Source organism: Hyaena hyaena, unplaced genomic scaffold (genome assembly GCF_003009895.1).
Source record: "Hyaena hyaena isolate Hyena2069 unplaced genomic scaffold, ASM300989v1 scaffold_90, whole genome shotgun sequence".
NCBI classification, from domain to species: domain Eukaryota; kingdom Metazoa; phylum Chordata; class Mammalia; order Carnivora; family Hyaenidae; genus Hyaena; species Hyaena hyaena.
In genome coordinates, this window is record NW_024080722.1 from 1602026 (window position 1) to 1619988 (window position 17963).

Below are 17963 nucleotides of genomic sequence, written 5' to 3' on the forward strand. Positions count from 1 at the left end.
CCATGCCATTTATAACTACTGTTAGTATAGCATTCTGCTGTTTCTCAGTAACCGAGCCAGGCACAGATACAGAGAAGAAAACCCAGCTCTGCTCACAGGTCTGGTGAGGGCGAAAGACAGGGCAAAGGTGTGGTGATTGAGGGACATGCAGGGGGCTGTGCAAAGTGGAGGGCGGGGGACCTGAACCAGATTTGGGTATGTATGTGGGGAGTGGTGCTTGGAGGAGAAGGTGTCTGAGTGTATCTTGAAGGATGAGTAGCCGTTGGTTGGCAGGAAGGCAGAGGGGAGAACGTTGGTTAAGGCGTTAGCTTGGGAAGGAGCCTGATCGGTGTTTGTGGAGCCAAAAGCATTTCGAGGTGGTCAGTGCACCAGGTGCGGAATGGAAGTGAGACCAAGAAGGAGCTGATGCGGTTGCACGGGGCCAGCGGTGGGGGCGGAAGTAGTCATTTTGGGTTGGTTGGCTGGCGTGCTGCGGAAGGCTCCTAAGCAGGCGGGCTGTGACCACGTTTGCACTTCAGCGGGGTCTCAGCCTGTATCTGGAGAGAGGATTGTGGGAGGGAGGAAATGGAGGCTGGGAGGCCAGTAACAGAGGTGAGAGCCCAGAAAGATGGAGTTAGAGTGGTGGTCACTGCCGGAGAGGAGTGGAGGGGCGGGGCTTATTCAGGAAACGAGATCAGAGATAACCGGGAATGGTTAGAAATTAGAAGGGAATTTGGGGAGGTTTGCTGAGGAGGTGTGGGACTCAGAGAAGGGGCAGTGGAGGGTGACTTCCGGGTGTCTGGCTGGCATGAAAACGGACCGTAGGGGGGACACGTGTGGTGATGTGTCTGTTCAGAGAGCGCTGACTTTGAGGAGCCCGTGGACCGTCGAGGCGGCACCTCCAGAGGCAGGTGGGCACGCAGGTCTCAAGTGCGGGGAGAGCTCAGGTGTGCGCTGAGACTCTAAGAGTGGGTCTCCCTGTCCAGAGAGCGTGTGGCGGGGCGAGAACGAGGCTGAGGACGGGCCGTCAGAACTTCAGGGACAGGGAGAGAAACGCACGAAGGAGCCAGGAGGGCTGCAGTGGCGGAGCTAAGCCCGGAGGTGCGGGAGGTGACGAGGGCGGGGCCTGCGTGACCGCCGGTGTCGGGTGTGGCAGAGCTTTGGCTCGCAGAATCGTACTTCTAGTTTACATCATTGCATCATGTGGGGGTTCGGGCCCCGCTGGAGCAGGAGACCTTCAGTGTGTGGTGAGCGGGACCAGCAGAGGGGCAGTTCCGGGCGCTGGCGGAGCCCAGCGTGTGGCGGCGGGAGTCGCTGCTGACCGGGGAGCGGGAGCAGGTCCCTAGGGGATGCGCGATGGTGGGAATGGCCAGGCCAGGTTGTGGGCCGGGTCATCTCTGTGGGCGCCAGTGACGGTAGCGCTTTGTCTTGGTGAGGCGCGGTTTTAGCTCCGGTACCGTCCCCCCATTTAGCCCAGTACTATCCTCATTTTCTAGTTGCGGGAGTTGAGTCTCGGAGAGATTAAGTACCTTGCCCGAGGTCGTCTAGCTCTCAGATGGCCAGAGTAGAAGCCCTGCCTTGCTGACTCCATGTCTTTCCTAACGACAAAGCCCTTGATTGGGAGACCACACAGGTCAGCAGGGAGAGCCCTGGAGCTGTGCGCCCAGAGGGGAGAGAGTCCCGGTGCGCACTCAGCCGCTCTTGTTTTTACCCAGGTGGGAGACCTTAACGCTGAACTCCAAGAGCTCGGCGCGGCCTTTGCCAAAGCCACAGAGGCCCCCCAGGAAGCGCAGACACCGAAGTTCCAGGTAAGCGTTCACTTCGGGTGAAGCGGCCGTGTGCCCGGTCCTCACTCCTGGTGAGGTCAAGACTTGGCAGCCGAAAGGAGCCGGGGAAGACTCCCAGTGGCCTTTAGTAACGGAGTTCTCAGTCTGGTCGAAGGATGTTCTCTGCCAGCTCTGGAGGCCTCTCCAGCCCCCTCCCCAGTATGACATCGGCAATGCGGACAGTCGCCCCCGCAGTAGGGACTGCTGAGTAGATGCTGTGCCAGCGGTAGACGGCGCCAGATGCGTCGTTACCTCAACTGATCTTCACAGCCCTGCAGGGACGGCAGCCAGCATCCCACTGTTATGTGTGGGGTTTTTGAAGCTCAGGGAGGGTGTGCAGCTTATTCACTGTCACACAGCTCGCAAGTGGCAGGGCTGGGATTTAAATGTCGTAATTGCTAATAGTAATAGCCACGCCCTGTGCTAAGTGCTCTCTCTGGATTAGCGCGAGGGATCTGGACAGCAGACGGTGCAGTAGGCACTGCGAATACCCACGTCAGAGTCAGGTCTCCTGCATAGGGTCACAGAAGTGGGAAGTGAAAGAGCTAGGGTTTGCCCCAGAGCCAGTCTCACCCCCAAGCCTGCGCTTTTACCCGGCCCCCTCACCCCCCAACCCCCGTCCCCTCACCTGGCTTCTTCAGCCCAGCAGCTCTCTGCTGGGTGTCACTCCCGTATCTTGATGATTTGACCTGCCTTTTCTCCTTTTTTTCTCCCAGTATTGTATTCTAAGGACTCCTGCCGGTCATCTCCTTGATATTCCCTCTTTCTGGCTGACTTTAGTTCTGTGTTTTCCAATATTTTAATATTTTCTTCCCATGTTTCTAATTTCCCTATACACGTTTCTCTGTTACTAATAATGAGTCAATAACGACCGCATGCTTCCCAGCCCCCTTCCCCCCACATTAGTTTCGGTTATCATGTAGAAGTTAGAAGTTAAATCTAATTTAAGACTGAGCCCGAAGATTCATAACCCACATTATCTTTTGCAGCGTTCTGGTCCACAGGTAAGAATAATTAAAGTAATTTGGTTTAAATCATGGTGCACTTAGAGGCAGAGGCATATCTCTGCCTTTGGAATCTCAGATTTGCCTTCTCCCACCATTTGGTTGATGAAATGGAGCTGAGACTATACTTCACACGGAGGTCCTTCCCCCAACTTTGAAAATAACAAGTTTTAAAAGCTGAATTCTTAGGAAAACCACTGCTTGAGAAAAAAAAAATACATTGGCAGTTGATAAGCAGAGGGACCAGACAGACATCCCTATAATCGTTGTGATGTTTTACTTGCTACGTTGAGCCTTGAAGGTAAGAGAGTAGTCTTATACATTTAAATGTTACCCAGATGGGGCCCCTGAATGGCTCAGTTGGATAAGCAGTAGACTCTTGATTTCAGCTCAAGTCATGATCTTGCAGTTCGTGAGATGGAGCTCCACGTTGGGCTCCCTGTGACAGTGCGCGGAGCCTCCTTCCGATTCTCTCCCTCCCTTTCTCTCTGCTTCCGTTTCTCTCCCTCCCTTTCTCTCTGCTCCACCCCACTCACGCTTGCTCCCCTTCAAAGTAATAAACTTAGAAAAAAAAGAAAAAAAAATGTTACCCAGATTTATCACACACATTTATTAGTTTCCTAACCGAAGGACTCTCAGAATGAGTTTTGGGGTCTTGTCACTTTCACTGCTGGCCAGGTTTCTTGTCTTGCAAGATACAGACACCACAAACTGTTGAAAGTCCTCTGGTTCTGCGTGCCTGCTTGGCTGTCCCGAGAGCGCCCTTGAATCCTTTCCCATGGAGGAGGGAGCATGGCAGGTCGTCAGGGCTTGAACTCAGGTCTGACTCCAAAATCTGTGTTCTTGCCATTCTTCTGATTGTGTATGTGTGTGTGAGTAAAGGCACACAGTATGCTGGTGTGGGCTGTTTCATTATGAGGTGGACAGAGTTTGCACAGACACTTTGAAAATGCATTTTCTTTTACATACTGGGACCTTTCGGGGTCCCAATGTGATTTGAGCTACTCACGACTTGCAGCATGAGTGAAATAGCCCAGGTTCACAGGGTTGGCATTAGGGCTAGTGTTGAAATGACAGTAGTGATATGCGAATTCTTGGAGTGGTCACCACAATGTGCAGATGTGAATTCTAATCACAGGTGTGGCTCTGTGCAGGTGACAGTGTGGCCTGCATGGTGTCTACCTCCAGACCCATGAGAAACACCTATTTTCACATTTGGACCACAGGTTTCCCCTGCTGCCGAAAAGTAGAGCTTTCCTGTAAAATCTTCGCAAGCCGACATAGTGTAAAACAAAGAAGCAGTTACCAGTAATTTACATGGAAACGGTTTTGAGCCTTCTCAGACCCAAAAAACAACCTCTCTTTTTAGGCTTTCCTGACATCTAAGGATACCTCTTGCTAACAGATACAAAGAACAGATGAAGATAAAACCCAGATGCTGACAGGACACCGTTCAGAGCTACAGTGGCTCCACTTGCTCAGTGTAGCTCCCGGGGAAGGGGCGTGGCGGGGCCACCCTCACTGCCCCTGGAAGGACTCACTGCAGAATGAATGCGGAATGCCATTTTTATTAAAAAAATTTTTTCTTATTGAACCCTAGTTGATGTGCAATATGAGTTTCAGGTGTAAACCGTAGTGATTCAATGTTGATGTGTACTGTGAAGCTACCACGATAAATCTAGCTACCGGCTGTCACCACGCATAGTGGTTACAGTATTATTAACCATATTCCCTGTGCTGTGCATCACATCCTTGTGACCTGTTCCGTAACTGCAAGTTTGTGCCTTATATTAATCCCATTCTTCTCTTTTGCCCATCTCTTCACCCCTCTCTCCTCTGGCAGCCACCAAATTGCTCTTTCTCTCTGTGTATAGGACTTAGCGCCTTTTTTCATAAAAGTGCAAACCCGCTTCTGATTTCTTTTGGTTAGCAAGAACCGGCGCTGTTGTAGGTCTTTTGGGAAAGCAAAGTGGTGTGATGCGAACTTTGGAAGAGTAGGGCCTACCTGTAGCTTTATTTTTCCTGCCCTGCTTGGCTAGGAAAGTAAAACTGCATATTGTAGAGATTTATAAAGTACTTAAAACAATGGATAGATGCCAGCAATAAATTCATGTCTAAAGATGTTCAGTATTAACACCTTGACTCTTTCAACGCATACTTATATATATGTTCATACATACAACCTTTGAAAAATAATACATATTTTGTTTGAAGAGTCTTTTTTCATTTAATATTCTTATCATGACTGTATATATAGATCTGCCCAATCCTTTTTAAAAATTTTCATTTTGAAATCATAGATTTATGTGCAGTAGATTTCTGCATACTCTATGTGGTTTTCCCAAAGGTGACATCTTCCGTAACTTTAGTAACAGTACCTTAGCCAGGACGACATTGGTGCAACAGCATATGGATCTTGTTCAGATTTCAGCAGTTTGACATGAACTCGTGTGTGTGTGTGTGTGTGTGTGTGTGGGAGGGGTTTATTCCTTTGCTTTTTAAACAGTCACATGTAGTCCGCTGTATGTATGTACCATATTATTTTTACTGGGGTGAACATGGGTAGGACATGAATGTGAATCTTGTCTCTGTTCTTCACTGCATCTGTAGCCTTGGGCTAGATATTTGAGCTCTCCCAGCCTGCTTACCCATCGTAAAATCCGGATAATCACACTCAGGTCACATAATCCTTACAAGGATTACAACAAGAAAGTGTATCTGGGCACAAGTAGTAACTCAGTAAATGTTAATGCAGCCTTAAGGTGGGTAGTATAATCTTCTGGCATAAAGATATAGTAGTTACTTTGGTCAGTTTTTCAAATTCTGTTAATGGAGTTCTGTAAGTAGCTTTTCGTTTGGAGGAAATTCTCCATATTCTCTCTTGATTGGGAATGAAATACAATGGAGTAGGTGCTGGCAAAGGGGAACTAGATTTATTTATCCTGCACTTCCGGAAACGCTGTTTTATCGTATTTAATCTTCACAACAGTCCTGCAAAACAGATTTCCCAGATGAGGAAAGTGAACTTCAGGAAAGTTAACTTCTCCCAAGTCATTGGTCTTTGAACTCTGGGCTCTGCGACTCTCTCTTTATTAAACTCATTGTGTTTCTGCAGGGCGGGGAAGTGTGATTTGTCTAATAGGATATTTGGCCTTTAGTTTCTGACTGTGCCTGTCTAATTGTGCCAAATGTTTGCCACCTGTTTTAAGCACTTCACTGATGGCATTGAATTCAGAAAGCAGGGTGTCATGCAGAAAAAGCTAAAAAAACCCAAAAAACCTCTCCAAAAGTGTCTCAAAGGGCCATTTAGGGAAAACTGAACATGGAAAGGATCTTTATTATGAGAGTATGGATTTGAATTTTTTAAAGAGGCTCTGTTGTCGTTATTTGCACAATAACCCACAAAAAGTTCATCACTGTAATAACTATTATTTTTTATTAATTTTGAGAGCGAGTGAGAGAGCACTACTGGTGGGGGGAGAGGGAGGGAGGGAGGAAGGGGGAGAGAGAGAGAGAGAGAATCTTAAGTAGGTTCCACACTCAGCGAGAAACCTGACACAGAGCTTGATCCCATTACCCTGAGATCATGATCTGAGCCGTAATCAAGAGTTGGACACTCAACCAACTGAGCCAGCCAAGCACCCCTTTAATAACTATCATTTTAATCATCACCATTGCTGGCCTGTGTTTAACAAGCTCCTAATTAGCATTCCTGTCTCTAGCCTTCCCTCCTTGAATTCAGTCTTCTTCTTTTACTTGTTGCTAATTTATCGGTATTAATTGAAATCTGCATCAGATTGGGCAAGGCAATGCAGTGCTGTGGGAAGAACACAGGCTTGGGAATCATTTGAATCCCAGATGTGATCACTTACGGCCTGATGACAGGCTCGCCATTTAACAGTTCTGAGGCTGAGTTACTTAATAGGGACATTACTTAATAGGTACTTTGCAGGATTGATATGAGAAATAGAGGTATGATGTGTTCAAAAGTGCCTGGTTTAGCTCCTCATATGTAACCAGTGCTCAATAAAAGGTAACTGAAAATTGTTCAAGATGAACGTTTTTCCCATCATTGTTTATCTTCTTTTGTTTTTTGTACTTATTTAAATAAGCATTGCCCCCAGTACTTTTTAAAAAATGTTTATTTATTTTGAGAGAGACTGAGACAGCATGAGTAGGGGAGGAGCAGAGAGAGGGAGAGAGAGAATCCCAAGCATTCTCTGCACTGCCAAAGCAGGGCCCAACCTGGGGCTCGAACTTATGATTTATGAAGTGGTGAGATCATGACCTGAGCTGAAATCAAGAGTTGGACGCTTCAATGACTGAGCCACCCAGGTATCCGTCCCTACTTCTTTTTTTGGGGGGTCTTGTGACCTAGGCTTCCCCATTCTTTTAAAAAATTTCAATTTTAAAGGAAAGTGAAACAGACTTCTATAAAACCCACTTTGAAATGTGAATGGGGCTCCCCCTCAGTCTCTGTTGCTGGGTCCTGAATAGCAGTGGGGAAGTGTTGGACCAGAAGGCTGGGCCCTGGGGGCCCAGGACAGGCAGAGCCCCCCCTCCCTTCCCAGATGAACTGTGGTTGCAGCCGGCCCACCTCTCCTAACAGCTCGTACTTAACTAGCAGTGGTGGAGGAGTGACATTTCCCTGGAATGCCAAGAAGCTGGGGCCAGGCCCTTTACTCCTGGGGCAGTCTGGGTTGTGACCTTGACAGCTCTTGACAGCTTTTAATCATAAACCCTATTCTGATCTGAAGAGCAAATTAAAAAAGTAAAAGTTTATTTTCTCCTAATTATAAGTATTACATATGCTTCAAATTTTCCTTCGGGAGGCTAGGAAGAAGGAAAAAAAAAGAAAAAAGGAATCCAGAAATCGCCCTGCCACTGTTAACATTTTGATGTTTGTCTTTCTCAGCTTTCTCCTGTGCATAGATTTTATTTTTTAAAGGACTCACAGTTTAATCTTCTATTTTTCTCATATACTGTTGTGACTTGGAATATTCCCATGTTATCAACTTAGTTCTTATTTTTTCCTGTTAAAGTAAATCTGTGATGGATGACTTTGTGCGTAAGGCTCTTCCTTACGCTGTATTTTGGATTCTTCCCATGAGACTAGTCCTGGGAATGGAACCGTTGGGGTGAGTGTGAACACGTTTATCCTGTGCACACACACTTGACGTCTGTAGTACGTCCATAGGGGGTTACATCCATTTACATTCCTGCCAGCGTATTTTTTGGCTTCTGGATGCTTGGTCAGTTCTTGAAAAGTTAATACTAATTGTGTTGCTTCATAATCAGTTTGCCAGCACTGGGTATTCTCATTAAAACAGTCTCGATAAATGAAACCTTGTTTTCATTTGCTCTGTTTGATTATCCGTGAGGTACAGTATTTTTTCAAATGCTTGATAATCGTGTATGTATTTTTTTTTAACATTTATTTTTGAGAGAGAGTGAGCGTGAGCAGGGGTGGGGCAGAGAGAGAGGGAAATGGAGGATCTGAAAGAGTGTCTGCACTGACAGCACAGAGCCCGATGTGGGGCTGGAACTCACAAACCATGAGACCACGACCTGAGCCAAAGTTGGACGCTCAACTGACTGAGCCACGCAGGCTCCCTATTTTCTTTTCTGCTAAACTGTGCATTAATGAAGTAAAAATGTTCTGGGCACAAGTAGCCCTTGGACTCTGCCGAATTTACAGCTTCTCGAGGTGGCCGTGGCACTGCCCTGCTGACCACTTCCGTTTCCCCAGAGGACTGTGGGTCTGGGCTGTTCTAAACTCCGGGAGCATCGCCGGCTTGAATCTGTCTCTGCTTGTCACGTGGCCCTCTTCATTTCCTGCTCTGTAAAAACAACTTGATGAAGTGGTTTTTCTTTTTTTTTAAACCATTATAAAAGTAACATTCTCAGTAACCCTAGAACATTTGAAAGATTGAAGGAAAGAAATCAGTTCTGTGTACCCACCCAAATCCAGTTTTTGTTAACACTCTGTGCTTTCCCTTGCAGTCTTTAAAAAAAACAACAACAACACAGAACTTCTTTTACATAGTCGTAGCCTTTCCCCCCTTAACATCAGCATCGTCACACGATCATTACTCTGTGTTGGTTATTTCACAGTCTTCATGTTATTTGTGCTCAGGGTCCTGGAGGTTATATCCACCTTTTTCTTTTCCTTCCTTAACTTCCAAGGGGTCTGTTGAGTGTGCCCCAGAATCCCGCTCATCCCCCCTCTCCCTCCTCTCGTAGGGGTCCGAGGATTACGAGGCTGCTCTGTTAGAAAAGGCCGCCCTGTTGGCACAGCTGCGCTCAGAAATCCTCAGCAAGAGTGAGGAGAACCACAGACTGCGCAGGGGCCTGAGGAAGGTGACCCAGGAGCTGAGCGACCTGCAGCAGGACAGGGAGAGGCTGGAGAAGGATTTGGAGGAAGCCCATCGCCAGAGGAGCAGAGACGACTGCACCGTCCACGTGAGCCACAGCGGCGTGGGCGGGCCGGGCCTTCGGCCGTTTCTGGTTTTGGGGAGGTCTTTGCGGGAGACTTGGAACAATCTGGAAAACGTAAAGAAGAAGAGATTTCACTCTTCATCTCATCACCTAAGAACTCTCTCTGTCTCTGTCTGTCTCTCTCTCTCTCTCTCACACACACACACACACACACAATAGGTATCAAGTTGAAAATACAGTTTTGCGTTTTGCTTTTTCTGTGTTCTCTGTTTGGTGTGTTGCCATGTTATGAGTGCTCTCCAGAAACCTGTGTGTGTGTGTGTGTGTGTGTGTGTGTGTGTGTGTGTGTGTTTCTCGGTGCAGGCGTAATATTTCGTCACTTGGATGTGCTTCACTTTATTCACTCCCTTATTGTAGGACATTTAGGTTGTTAGACTTTTTTTTTTTTTTGCCTTATAACAAATGCAACAGCAAACATCCTTGTGTCTAAATATTTTTCCATTGATTAGTTCCTGATAGAGGCATAATTATTGGGTCAAAGAGTATGAAATTTTTAGCATTATTTTATAGATCTATGCAAATTGTTTCCCAGAATGGTTATGTCCAGGTTCCCTGTAAATAGAGTGATCCTTTTTTTTATAAAGACTATTTGTTCAGCATTGGATGTTAGCATTTAAAAAATTCTCTCTGAGGGCACCTGGGTGGCTCAGTCAGTTAAGCGTTTGACTTGGGCTCAGGTCATGATCTTGAGGTTTGGGAGTTTGAGCCCCACGCCGGGCTCTGTGCTGACAGATCAGAGCCTGGAGCCTGCTTTAGATTCTGTGTCTCCCTCTCTCTGCCCCTCCCCTGCTCACGCTTTGTCTCTCTTTCAAAAGTAAATAAACATTAAAAAATTTAAGTATAAATAAAAATTATAAAACATTAAGTAAGAAATTCTGTCTGAATTTGGTAGGCATAAAATAGTTTATCTTTGAAAATTTCTATTTTATATATATATATATATGTTTAAAATTTATTTATTTTTGAGAGAGAGAGCAAGTGGGGAGGGACAGGGGGAGAGGGAGAGAGCGAATCCAAAGTAGGCTCTGCCCATATTGTACGGGCCCCAGAGGGATCGTGTTGGATGATACATACTCTTTACTGAGCAGATTTCACACACTTTACTTAATAATTTCCTGTGCTCTTGCCGATTTGGTGGCTTAAATGAGGCCACAATAACCATCTTTGGGCGTAAAGGTGTTTTTCTTTGAAATTCCTAGGATTTGAGTTGGTTTCCTGGGTCAGATGCAACAAACATTTTCTAGTAGTTAATCATGTTGCCAAATCATTCGTCCAAAGGGCTGGCCCGATTTATGCAGCCACCAGCGGCCTGGGAGTGTAGCAGTTAGCTGCGTGTTGTTCAGAGATGTGTTTCCCACGTGTTACTGAACACCAGATGTCCCTGCTCTAGGTGTTGATGGAAAAATAAGCCATGGCCTCTGAAAGTTTTATCTTTTCTAAAGGGAGATTGGAAATGTTATATGTGATAAAATGCAAAATAGCCTAAAATCCAGAGCTCATTAATGCAGCTTATAGAGTCTGTGCAGAAGATACCTGTGAGATGGAGTAGTCAGGAAGCCTTCTTGGAGGAGGTGACGTGGGTCGAACGAGAAGAGTGGGATTTGAGTAGTGTGCTGTATGGAGGAGGTAAGGCAGAGACTGGCCAGATGGTCCTTGGATAGAGGTGCTGTTTTCATGGTTCTTACTCCTTCACTGGATAACTTCCTCTTAGCTTAAAATCGCTCCGCCCCTCCACCCCCACTGTCGTCGTAATGTACTGGGTTCATTCAGTAGAATTTGGATTGGAGACATGCACGCACATACACACATCGCTCTCTAAAATATGTAATTGTTTTATCTCATGGCCTGCTCTTGGTAAACATTTGAAGTGTCTGTGTAATATCACAGCAAGTGGAGATGCTGTAATTTATTTACCTGAGCCTCTGCTGTCAGACATTGGTGGTTCCGTAATCCACCCTCTCATGTAAACCTTGGTGCTTCGGAAAGAATTTTGGGCTGCCGTTGGTAAACGGATGTTGTCCTGTGTGGCACCTTCACATCCATGTGAGGAGGTGGGGAGTATTTGGAGATGAAAGGAAGGGGAGCGGGCCGGAGAGAGGAGGGATCAGGGCTGAGCATCCTGGGGGTGGGAGGGGTTTTGCTGCCAGTGACGGACACCCAGCTTGAGCTGACTTAGGCAAAGAGAGAATCCTTGCCTTGTGTGGTAACTGAAGCGCTGCAGGGACAGAGAGACTGGGAGAACGCCTTACGTTCACAGGACGTGAGGGCGCTGGCTTGTCGAGGGTCTGGGGAGAGCATGACCCCCCGCCCTGCCGTGGGGACTGGATCTCGGTCCCTGAGAGCGGGCCTCTTCCTCTGGCGGCCGCATCCTCCAGGTCCCCGTGGTCGGACATCACTGCCTGTCCGCTGGGGTCACCTACTCCCAGTTTGCTACATGCAGGGAAGGAGGACACTCACGCTCCGTTGCCCCCGCCGTCTTCCTGTCGGGACGGCCGGTGGGGGGGTTAGGGTACGGAGAGGCCCAGCCCAGCGTGGGCCGCGTGCCCGTTCTTTGTCAGCAGTGTGCGCGTGCGTGCGTGTGCGTGCGGGTCCCTCACTGCCAGCCTCCTCTAGAAGCACGTGTCTGGGAGGGATGGGCAGTTACCCAGAGAAAAGGGCTGTTTTGTTTCAGACCTAAACAACCACAGTGCACACTAAGCACTTACCTCGGGCGAGCGTGACCGTGACCCCGCTCTTTCCAGCATCTCGTCATGACTCCTTTTCTACGTCAGGCCACGTGTGTGTTTCTGGCAAGATGGTGTGGCCATGGTTCCTTTTCGTGTGTGTGTGTGTGTGTGTGTGTGTGTGTTGCCTCGCAGTGGTTTTCTGCTTCCCTTCTGGTCATTGTCCAAGGATCTGGCTGTGTGCGTCCATCGCCGGTGAACATCTTGCACAGACGTGAGAGCGTCGGCTTATGCAGGGCCTGGGGAACATGGTGGGCGGTGGGAAATGCACACGTAGAGCATGACCTCCTGGCCCTGCGTGTCTTATCTGCTTGTTCTCTAACAGGCTCCTTAATGAACTAGATTCACTCGCCAGCTGCTACTGCCATTGCTTTTGGATCGAAACAAACCAACAAATAAGCAGACGTTGTGGTGGCCTATGCTTCTGCCCTGGCAAAGGAAAGGGATCCATTCTTGCATCCAGCCACATTGACCACTGTGCAGACCCTCGGCTAGGCGTGGGGACAGTCCCACGACAGGGGTATGAGCAAGTCCCACGGGGGCACAGGGCAGCGAAGGGCTTGCAGCACCAGAGAAGGCTCTTGGGGAAAGTGACTTGTGAACCAGTTCTGAAGTTGGAGTTAAATAAAGGTTAATAGATAGGCAAGGGCGGGTTTGGTAGAGAGGGCAAAGGCACGGAGATGTGAGAGCACATGGTGTGTTTGGGGAAGCAAAACAGGAATGCTCTATTTGAAGTATTCTGAAGTGTTATTTGGAGCTTTAAAAATTGTAATTTATTCCTTTTGATGTTTCAGAAACATTTTCAGAGGTTTATGGAGAGTCATAAAAATGAGATCAAAGATACAGAGAAAGGCATTAAGGTCAAGTAACAAAAAGGGTGAGTAGTAAAATGGAAGCAGAGTAAGGAGAAATGCCCCTTGTGATACCCGTCATGGTACTGGAGACGGGGGCTTAAAATTCAGCCGGTGGCTCCTGGCTGCGGAAGTAAAAAGGGAAATTCAGTTGCAAGGTCCGCGGTGTCTGAAGACGAGCACACTGAGATAAGAGCACAGCATCTGCCGGGACTCAGGCCTGCGGGGAGTTGTGCCTCTGGCAGGTTTCTGGAGTTTTCGAGCAGGAGAGAGCCTTTGACCGCACCACATGCGATGAAAGCAGTTCTGTGCGGAGCCACATCAGTGTCACCCAAGTCGACAAGCTCGTAGTGGTTTCTGGTCCCTGGGACAATGTCTAGCTGTTTCCCATTATTCTCGTTTCTTTGACAGGAGCTCCAAGCACAGAGAGAAATGCTGCAGCCCTTTTTATAGGCAAGTCCTGATGCAGAGCCCTTGCCAGGGTCCATGGTCAAGCACGCGGGGTTTTCTTGTTGTTGCTTTTAGCACCCCCCAAATTCTTCCCAATGGAAAATCCACCAGTTACCTTTCGGATGTGATCAAACCATCCTTTCCTCATGACAGAAACATTTACTGCTGTCTCTGTGTGCTTGCTCTTGAGCTTTTCGGAGGGAGATGATAACCTATCTGAACAGGCGGCTTGGGTCTGGGGTGTAGGAGTTCACTGTGTCAGATGGCGCCTGGGCCCTGCGAGCTTCGGCCATGAGAGTCCCTTTGTCATGTTTGTTTTAGTTGCCTGGGATCGCGGTGATCTGGTGCCAGTTGGCTTGGCACATGTTGTAATTTGCATTTGTTTGTTTATTCAAGGGACAGGTAATAGTACTCGCAGTGGCACCGGCACTTTTGGGCGGCTCTGGCTCCGGCGAATGCAAGCTATGTTTTCTCCTTTGAAGCCTTTCCACAACCAGAAAGGTCCAAAGGTGCGGGTCTCCCAGAGATCCCCTTCTTTGTATTATACCTCCTTGCCACCAGGGGGAGCCCCATCCCTACCAGGAAACTCAGGATGTCTTTGCAAAATACAGACCAAAAACCCTGGTGGTCCCAAGTCGGTGTCTTACCTGTGATGTTTTAAGTGTCCTGGCTTCTGTGGTTTATAAAGGAATGCTGCTCGGATTGTCGCATCCTTGCCCTCACACCTTGACTTTGATACATTATTTGGCTCCAGAGACTTAAGGCTCTCCTTTGAGTGCGTACGTGTGTGTGCATGTGTATGCGTGCTTGTGTGTGTGTGTGTGTGTGTGTGTGTGTGTGTGTGTGTGTGTGTGTGTGTTTGGTGAAAAGTGATAGATGTAAACCTGTATTTTAGAGTTGCTTTTTCTGGGTCAGGCGTTCTGTATGCTACTTGGGGTGGGTGGGGGAGAGGAGGAAGTGCTAGTCTCTTTCTTCTCCTTTATAAGCAACATACATGAGATGTTGGTTTAGCTGTATTCCCCAGACTGTCTCATAATGCTCTCATCTGTTAGGAGACCTGTCATCCACTGCGCTGACAAGTGTGTGCTTCAGTACCTGGGCACTTAGCTCTGTGGGGATGCATTTGCTGGCTAAAGCCCAAAAATCTAATTAAAGTTGTACCCGTCACCCAGCTGGCTAATCCCATGTGCTTTGACAGGAGCAGGTTTAATTTCAGGGTAGTTCATCCTGAACCCTGTGGTTTCACGTGCGTTTGCTGATGGACAGCTCCAGACGAGATGGTGACAGCGTTCGGGGTGTCTCTCGTGATCCGTAGTCAAAACATGGCATTTGGAGACAGTGTGTGTAGGCTGGCCGGGGAGGACGAGGACCACAGACCTGAGGCGGTGTGACTCGAGTCAGAGCTCCCCTTGCCCTGTTTCTGTTGCAGTCAGGTGTGAAGATTCTCAGTTGGCGTCCCTGTAGACCAATATGCAGTTTGAATGGCCTTTGCTGGAGGAAGTTCTATCTTTGCAAATCACAGGCACTCTTAAGAGAGGCGGAGCGCACAGGGCGCCTGGGGGCTCAGTGGGTTGGGCGTCCGACTTCGGCTCAAGTCATGATCCTATGGTTTGTGGGTTCGAGCCCCACATTCGGCTCTGTGCTGACAGCTCGGAGCCTGGAACCTGCTTCAGATCTGTGTCTCCCTGTTTCTCTGCCCCTCTCCTCTACCCCCTCTCTCAAAAGTAAATATTAAAAAAAAAAAAGAAAAAGGCTGAGTGCAGAGACGTGGGTCAAACTGAGTTTGAGCTCTGGCTCCACCACTAGCTCGCTGTTGGACTGGGAGCCAGTAACTGCCTTTCCAAGCTGTGGGGTCCATGTCTTGTTGGAAAAAGAGCTTAGTTGTATGGACTGTCTGAGATCAGGGACAGCACTTATGAGCATCGTACCTGGCACATTATAACCGATCAATGAGTAGTAGCTGTTACAATGGTTGTGATAACGTCACTGCCCTGGAAATGAGAAACTTGGCAGTTTGAGTCGGTATCTTGGGAGCAGTGGGCAACAGGGCTGGGTTGGGTTCGAATCTTGGCAGGCGCTTAACTCTAAGCCTCTAGGTTGGTTGCTTAAGTTCTTTAAGCTGAGGTTCTCTCCCCTAAAATGGGGTTGATTATACCTATTTGGGGATTAAATGAATGGATAGTAACATTTAATGAATGAGAAGCACTTTCTCTGCTTCCTGGCACCCAGAGGTAGACGCTCAGTGCGTTGGACCCCTCCTCTTTCCTCTTTTCCTGCTTTTAATTGTGTGGCAGGTGCTGGCTCAGGACTGAATGACAAACCACTGCCCGCTAGAATCTAATGGACACTGTTGACTAATAAGCGTGGTCTGCCGAGTTACCAGCCTCCTCAACAAAGCTGCAGATTTCTTCCTTGATCAACACTCACCTCTCCTGTGAAGAGAGTGCTTGTCTGTTCCTTTCCAGCTGATTGATCCCTCTAGGAAGGGAGGAGGCAGGACCCTTTTCGAGTGACAGATTCTGTGGCACCTCAGTGGCTCACGCACGGGGCTGCTGCAGAGGCTGCTTTAAGAGTCTGTTCCCCTCAGTTTTCATGTGGAATTGCTGTAGTCTCTCTGGGGAACAGACAGAGAGGTTTTCCCTTATCTCTGGGTCTTACTTTATAATTTCTGTGCCAGGCTCTGTCCTGGGCACTGGGAGTACAGGACTGAATGAAATCAGACACCGTCTCTGAAGGAATCTGGCAGAGAACTAGAAGCACAGACAAAGAGCTAATTAAAATATAGCAAGATAAGTGTGGGTAGGGGGATGGGCCAAACGCTTTGGGAGCACAGAGCACGGATCCGTGCTAAGAGCAGGGGAAGGTGGGGAGGGCTTCACAGAGGAGGAGGTTTCGAGCTGAGACTTGAAGGCTGAGTAGCCGCTTGCTGGTTGAGGGAGGCCGTGTGGAGGCCTGGGGGGCGTGAATGAGTCTGGCACGAGGGAGAATAGTGAGTGGTTGGCAGAGAGGAGAATGTTCCATCACACCTGAGCTGGGGTTTTTGTGAGGGGTGGTGCCTGATGGCTGTGAAGTGACTCTGCTGGGCCTTGACCCCTGCCCAGTTTGAACTTGGACTCCTGCATCCCTCCCCGGCCGGCTTCCTGGTGAAAGCCACACTGAGTTCCTTGCTCAGAACTCTTGTAGTCCATGTAGCCAGGACCCCATAGTGCCACATGCGCATGTCAGGCCTTTGTGGTGAACCCCAGCTCTTTCCAGCAGCTTCTGTTTTTTCATTTATTCGTTTATTTAAGCATATGAATTCTTTGTCAAGTGTAACTCTCCTAGAGAGAAAACACGAAGGCAGAGTGGCTCAGGGAGAAATGAGGTGAAGGCCGGGCACCCCCCTCCCCACCGTGTCACCCTCTCTGCTGCAGCCTGCAGGGGCGACAAGGCTCCAGGGAACGTGGGCTGGACGCCGCTCTCTCATGCTAGTTCTGGAAATTCTTAAATCACTGGGTTCCTATACCTCATTAAGATTTTGGAGACGTTTCCTTTGTGTATTTAAAAAGGTAGCCACTGAGCACTCTGACAAGCATTCTCACAGCGACACCCGAGAAGGGGGGATTTGATGGATGAGAACCTTCTCATTCTCCATCTGGCCGGAGATAAAACAAACCGGCCGGCAGCAGAGGGAAGTGAGAGGGCCTGGCTTTTCATTTCTAATGTGATTCTAAGATTATAGGGATATTTTATTTTTAAAATAATCCACTTCTTTTTTCTGTCATTCTCCCTGATATGCAAGGGCGACGCTCAGCTCAGTGTTGGTCCAAAGCTCACCTGTGAATCTTAAAGGAAAATTGCCCATTAGGTGGAAAGTGAGGCCACTCAGTTTATGTCCCTGTGCACAGGTCTGCCTGTGGCAGCATGCTCTGGAAAGCAAGGTGGTGGTCTGGTACGGGAGAGGGGTTTTCAGAGTCTCTTACCTGTCCCTTGGTTCAGAAGCGAGGAAGACAGGGGCAACCGAGGGGTTTGCAGGTTCCTCAGGACAGTGGCTTCTTGCATTCAAATCAAGTAAAGACTTCCATGTTTTTCCCAAAGCCAGCTGCGACCGTTGTTGGAGGAAGGCCCAGAAGCACGCACTTAGAGGGTATTGGTGGCCAGCCTTGGGGTTTGCTCATCCCCGGGCTTCTTGAGCTCTGTTTGAGAAACCACTGGTTTGGGCGCACCTGGATGGCTCAGTCAGTTGAGAGTGTGACTCTTGATTTTGGCTCAGGTCATGATCCCAGGGTCGTGGGATCAAGCTCCTCGCTTGAGCTCCATGCACAGTGTGGAGCCTGCTCGGGATTCTTTCTCTCTCTCTCTTTCTCTCTTCCTCCCTCCTTGCACCCCTCCCCTGTTTGTGTGTGGGTCCATGTGTGCATGTGTGCTCTCTCTCTCTCTCTCTCTCTCTCTCTAAAAAAGAAAAAGAAAAATCACTGGTTTAGTGGTTTAGTGAAAAGAACGTGAATAGTTAAATGCTGATTCCACCACCTTTTCCCTTGGCTAAGTTGCTGGAGTATTTGAACCTCTGTTTCCTGATTGGTGAAAGGGTGAAGTGAGACCATCTGCTCACAGGGCTGCTGTGAGAGCTGTGGAGGGGATGGTTGTAAAGGG

The 17963-nt window shown here is 48.3% G+C and overlaps 1 protein-coding gene across 9 annotated transcripts in view; it reads left to right on the plus strand.

The window, feature by feature from the left end:
- The window catches only part of CDK5RAP2 (CDK5 regulatory subunit associated protein 2), a 168210-nt gene that overhangs the window by 50604 nt on the left and 99643 nt on the right, over window positions 1–17963 (plus strand). For 8 of the 9 annotated variants that reach the window (XM_039234624.1, XM_039234625.1, XM_039234626.1 and 5 more), the window contains 2 exons: window positions 1695–1787; window positions 9053–9271. In XM_039234624.1, coding sequence (XP_039090555.1) covers window positions 1695–1787; window positions 9053–9271 — 312 coding nt within the window. The remainder of the gene's footprint in view (window positions 1–1694; window positions 1788–9052; window positions 9272–17963) is intronic. The other variant, XM_039234622.1, reaches the window with a different exon arrangement.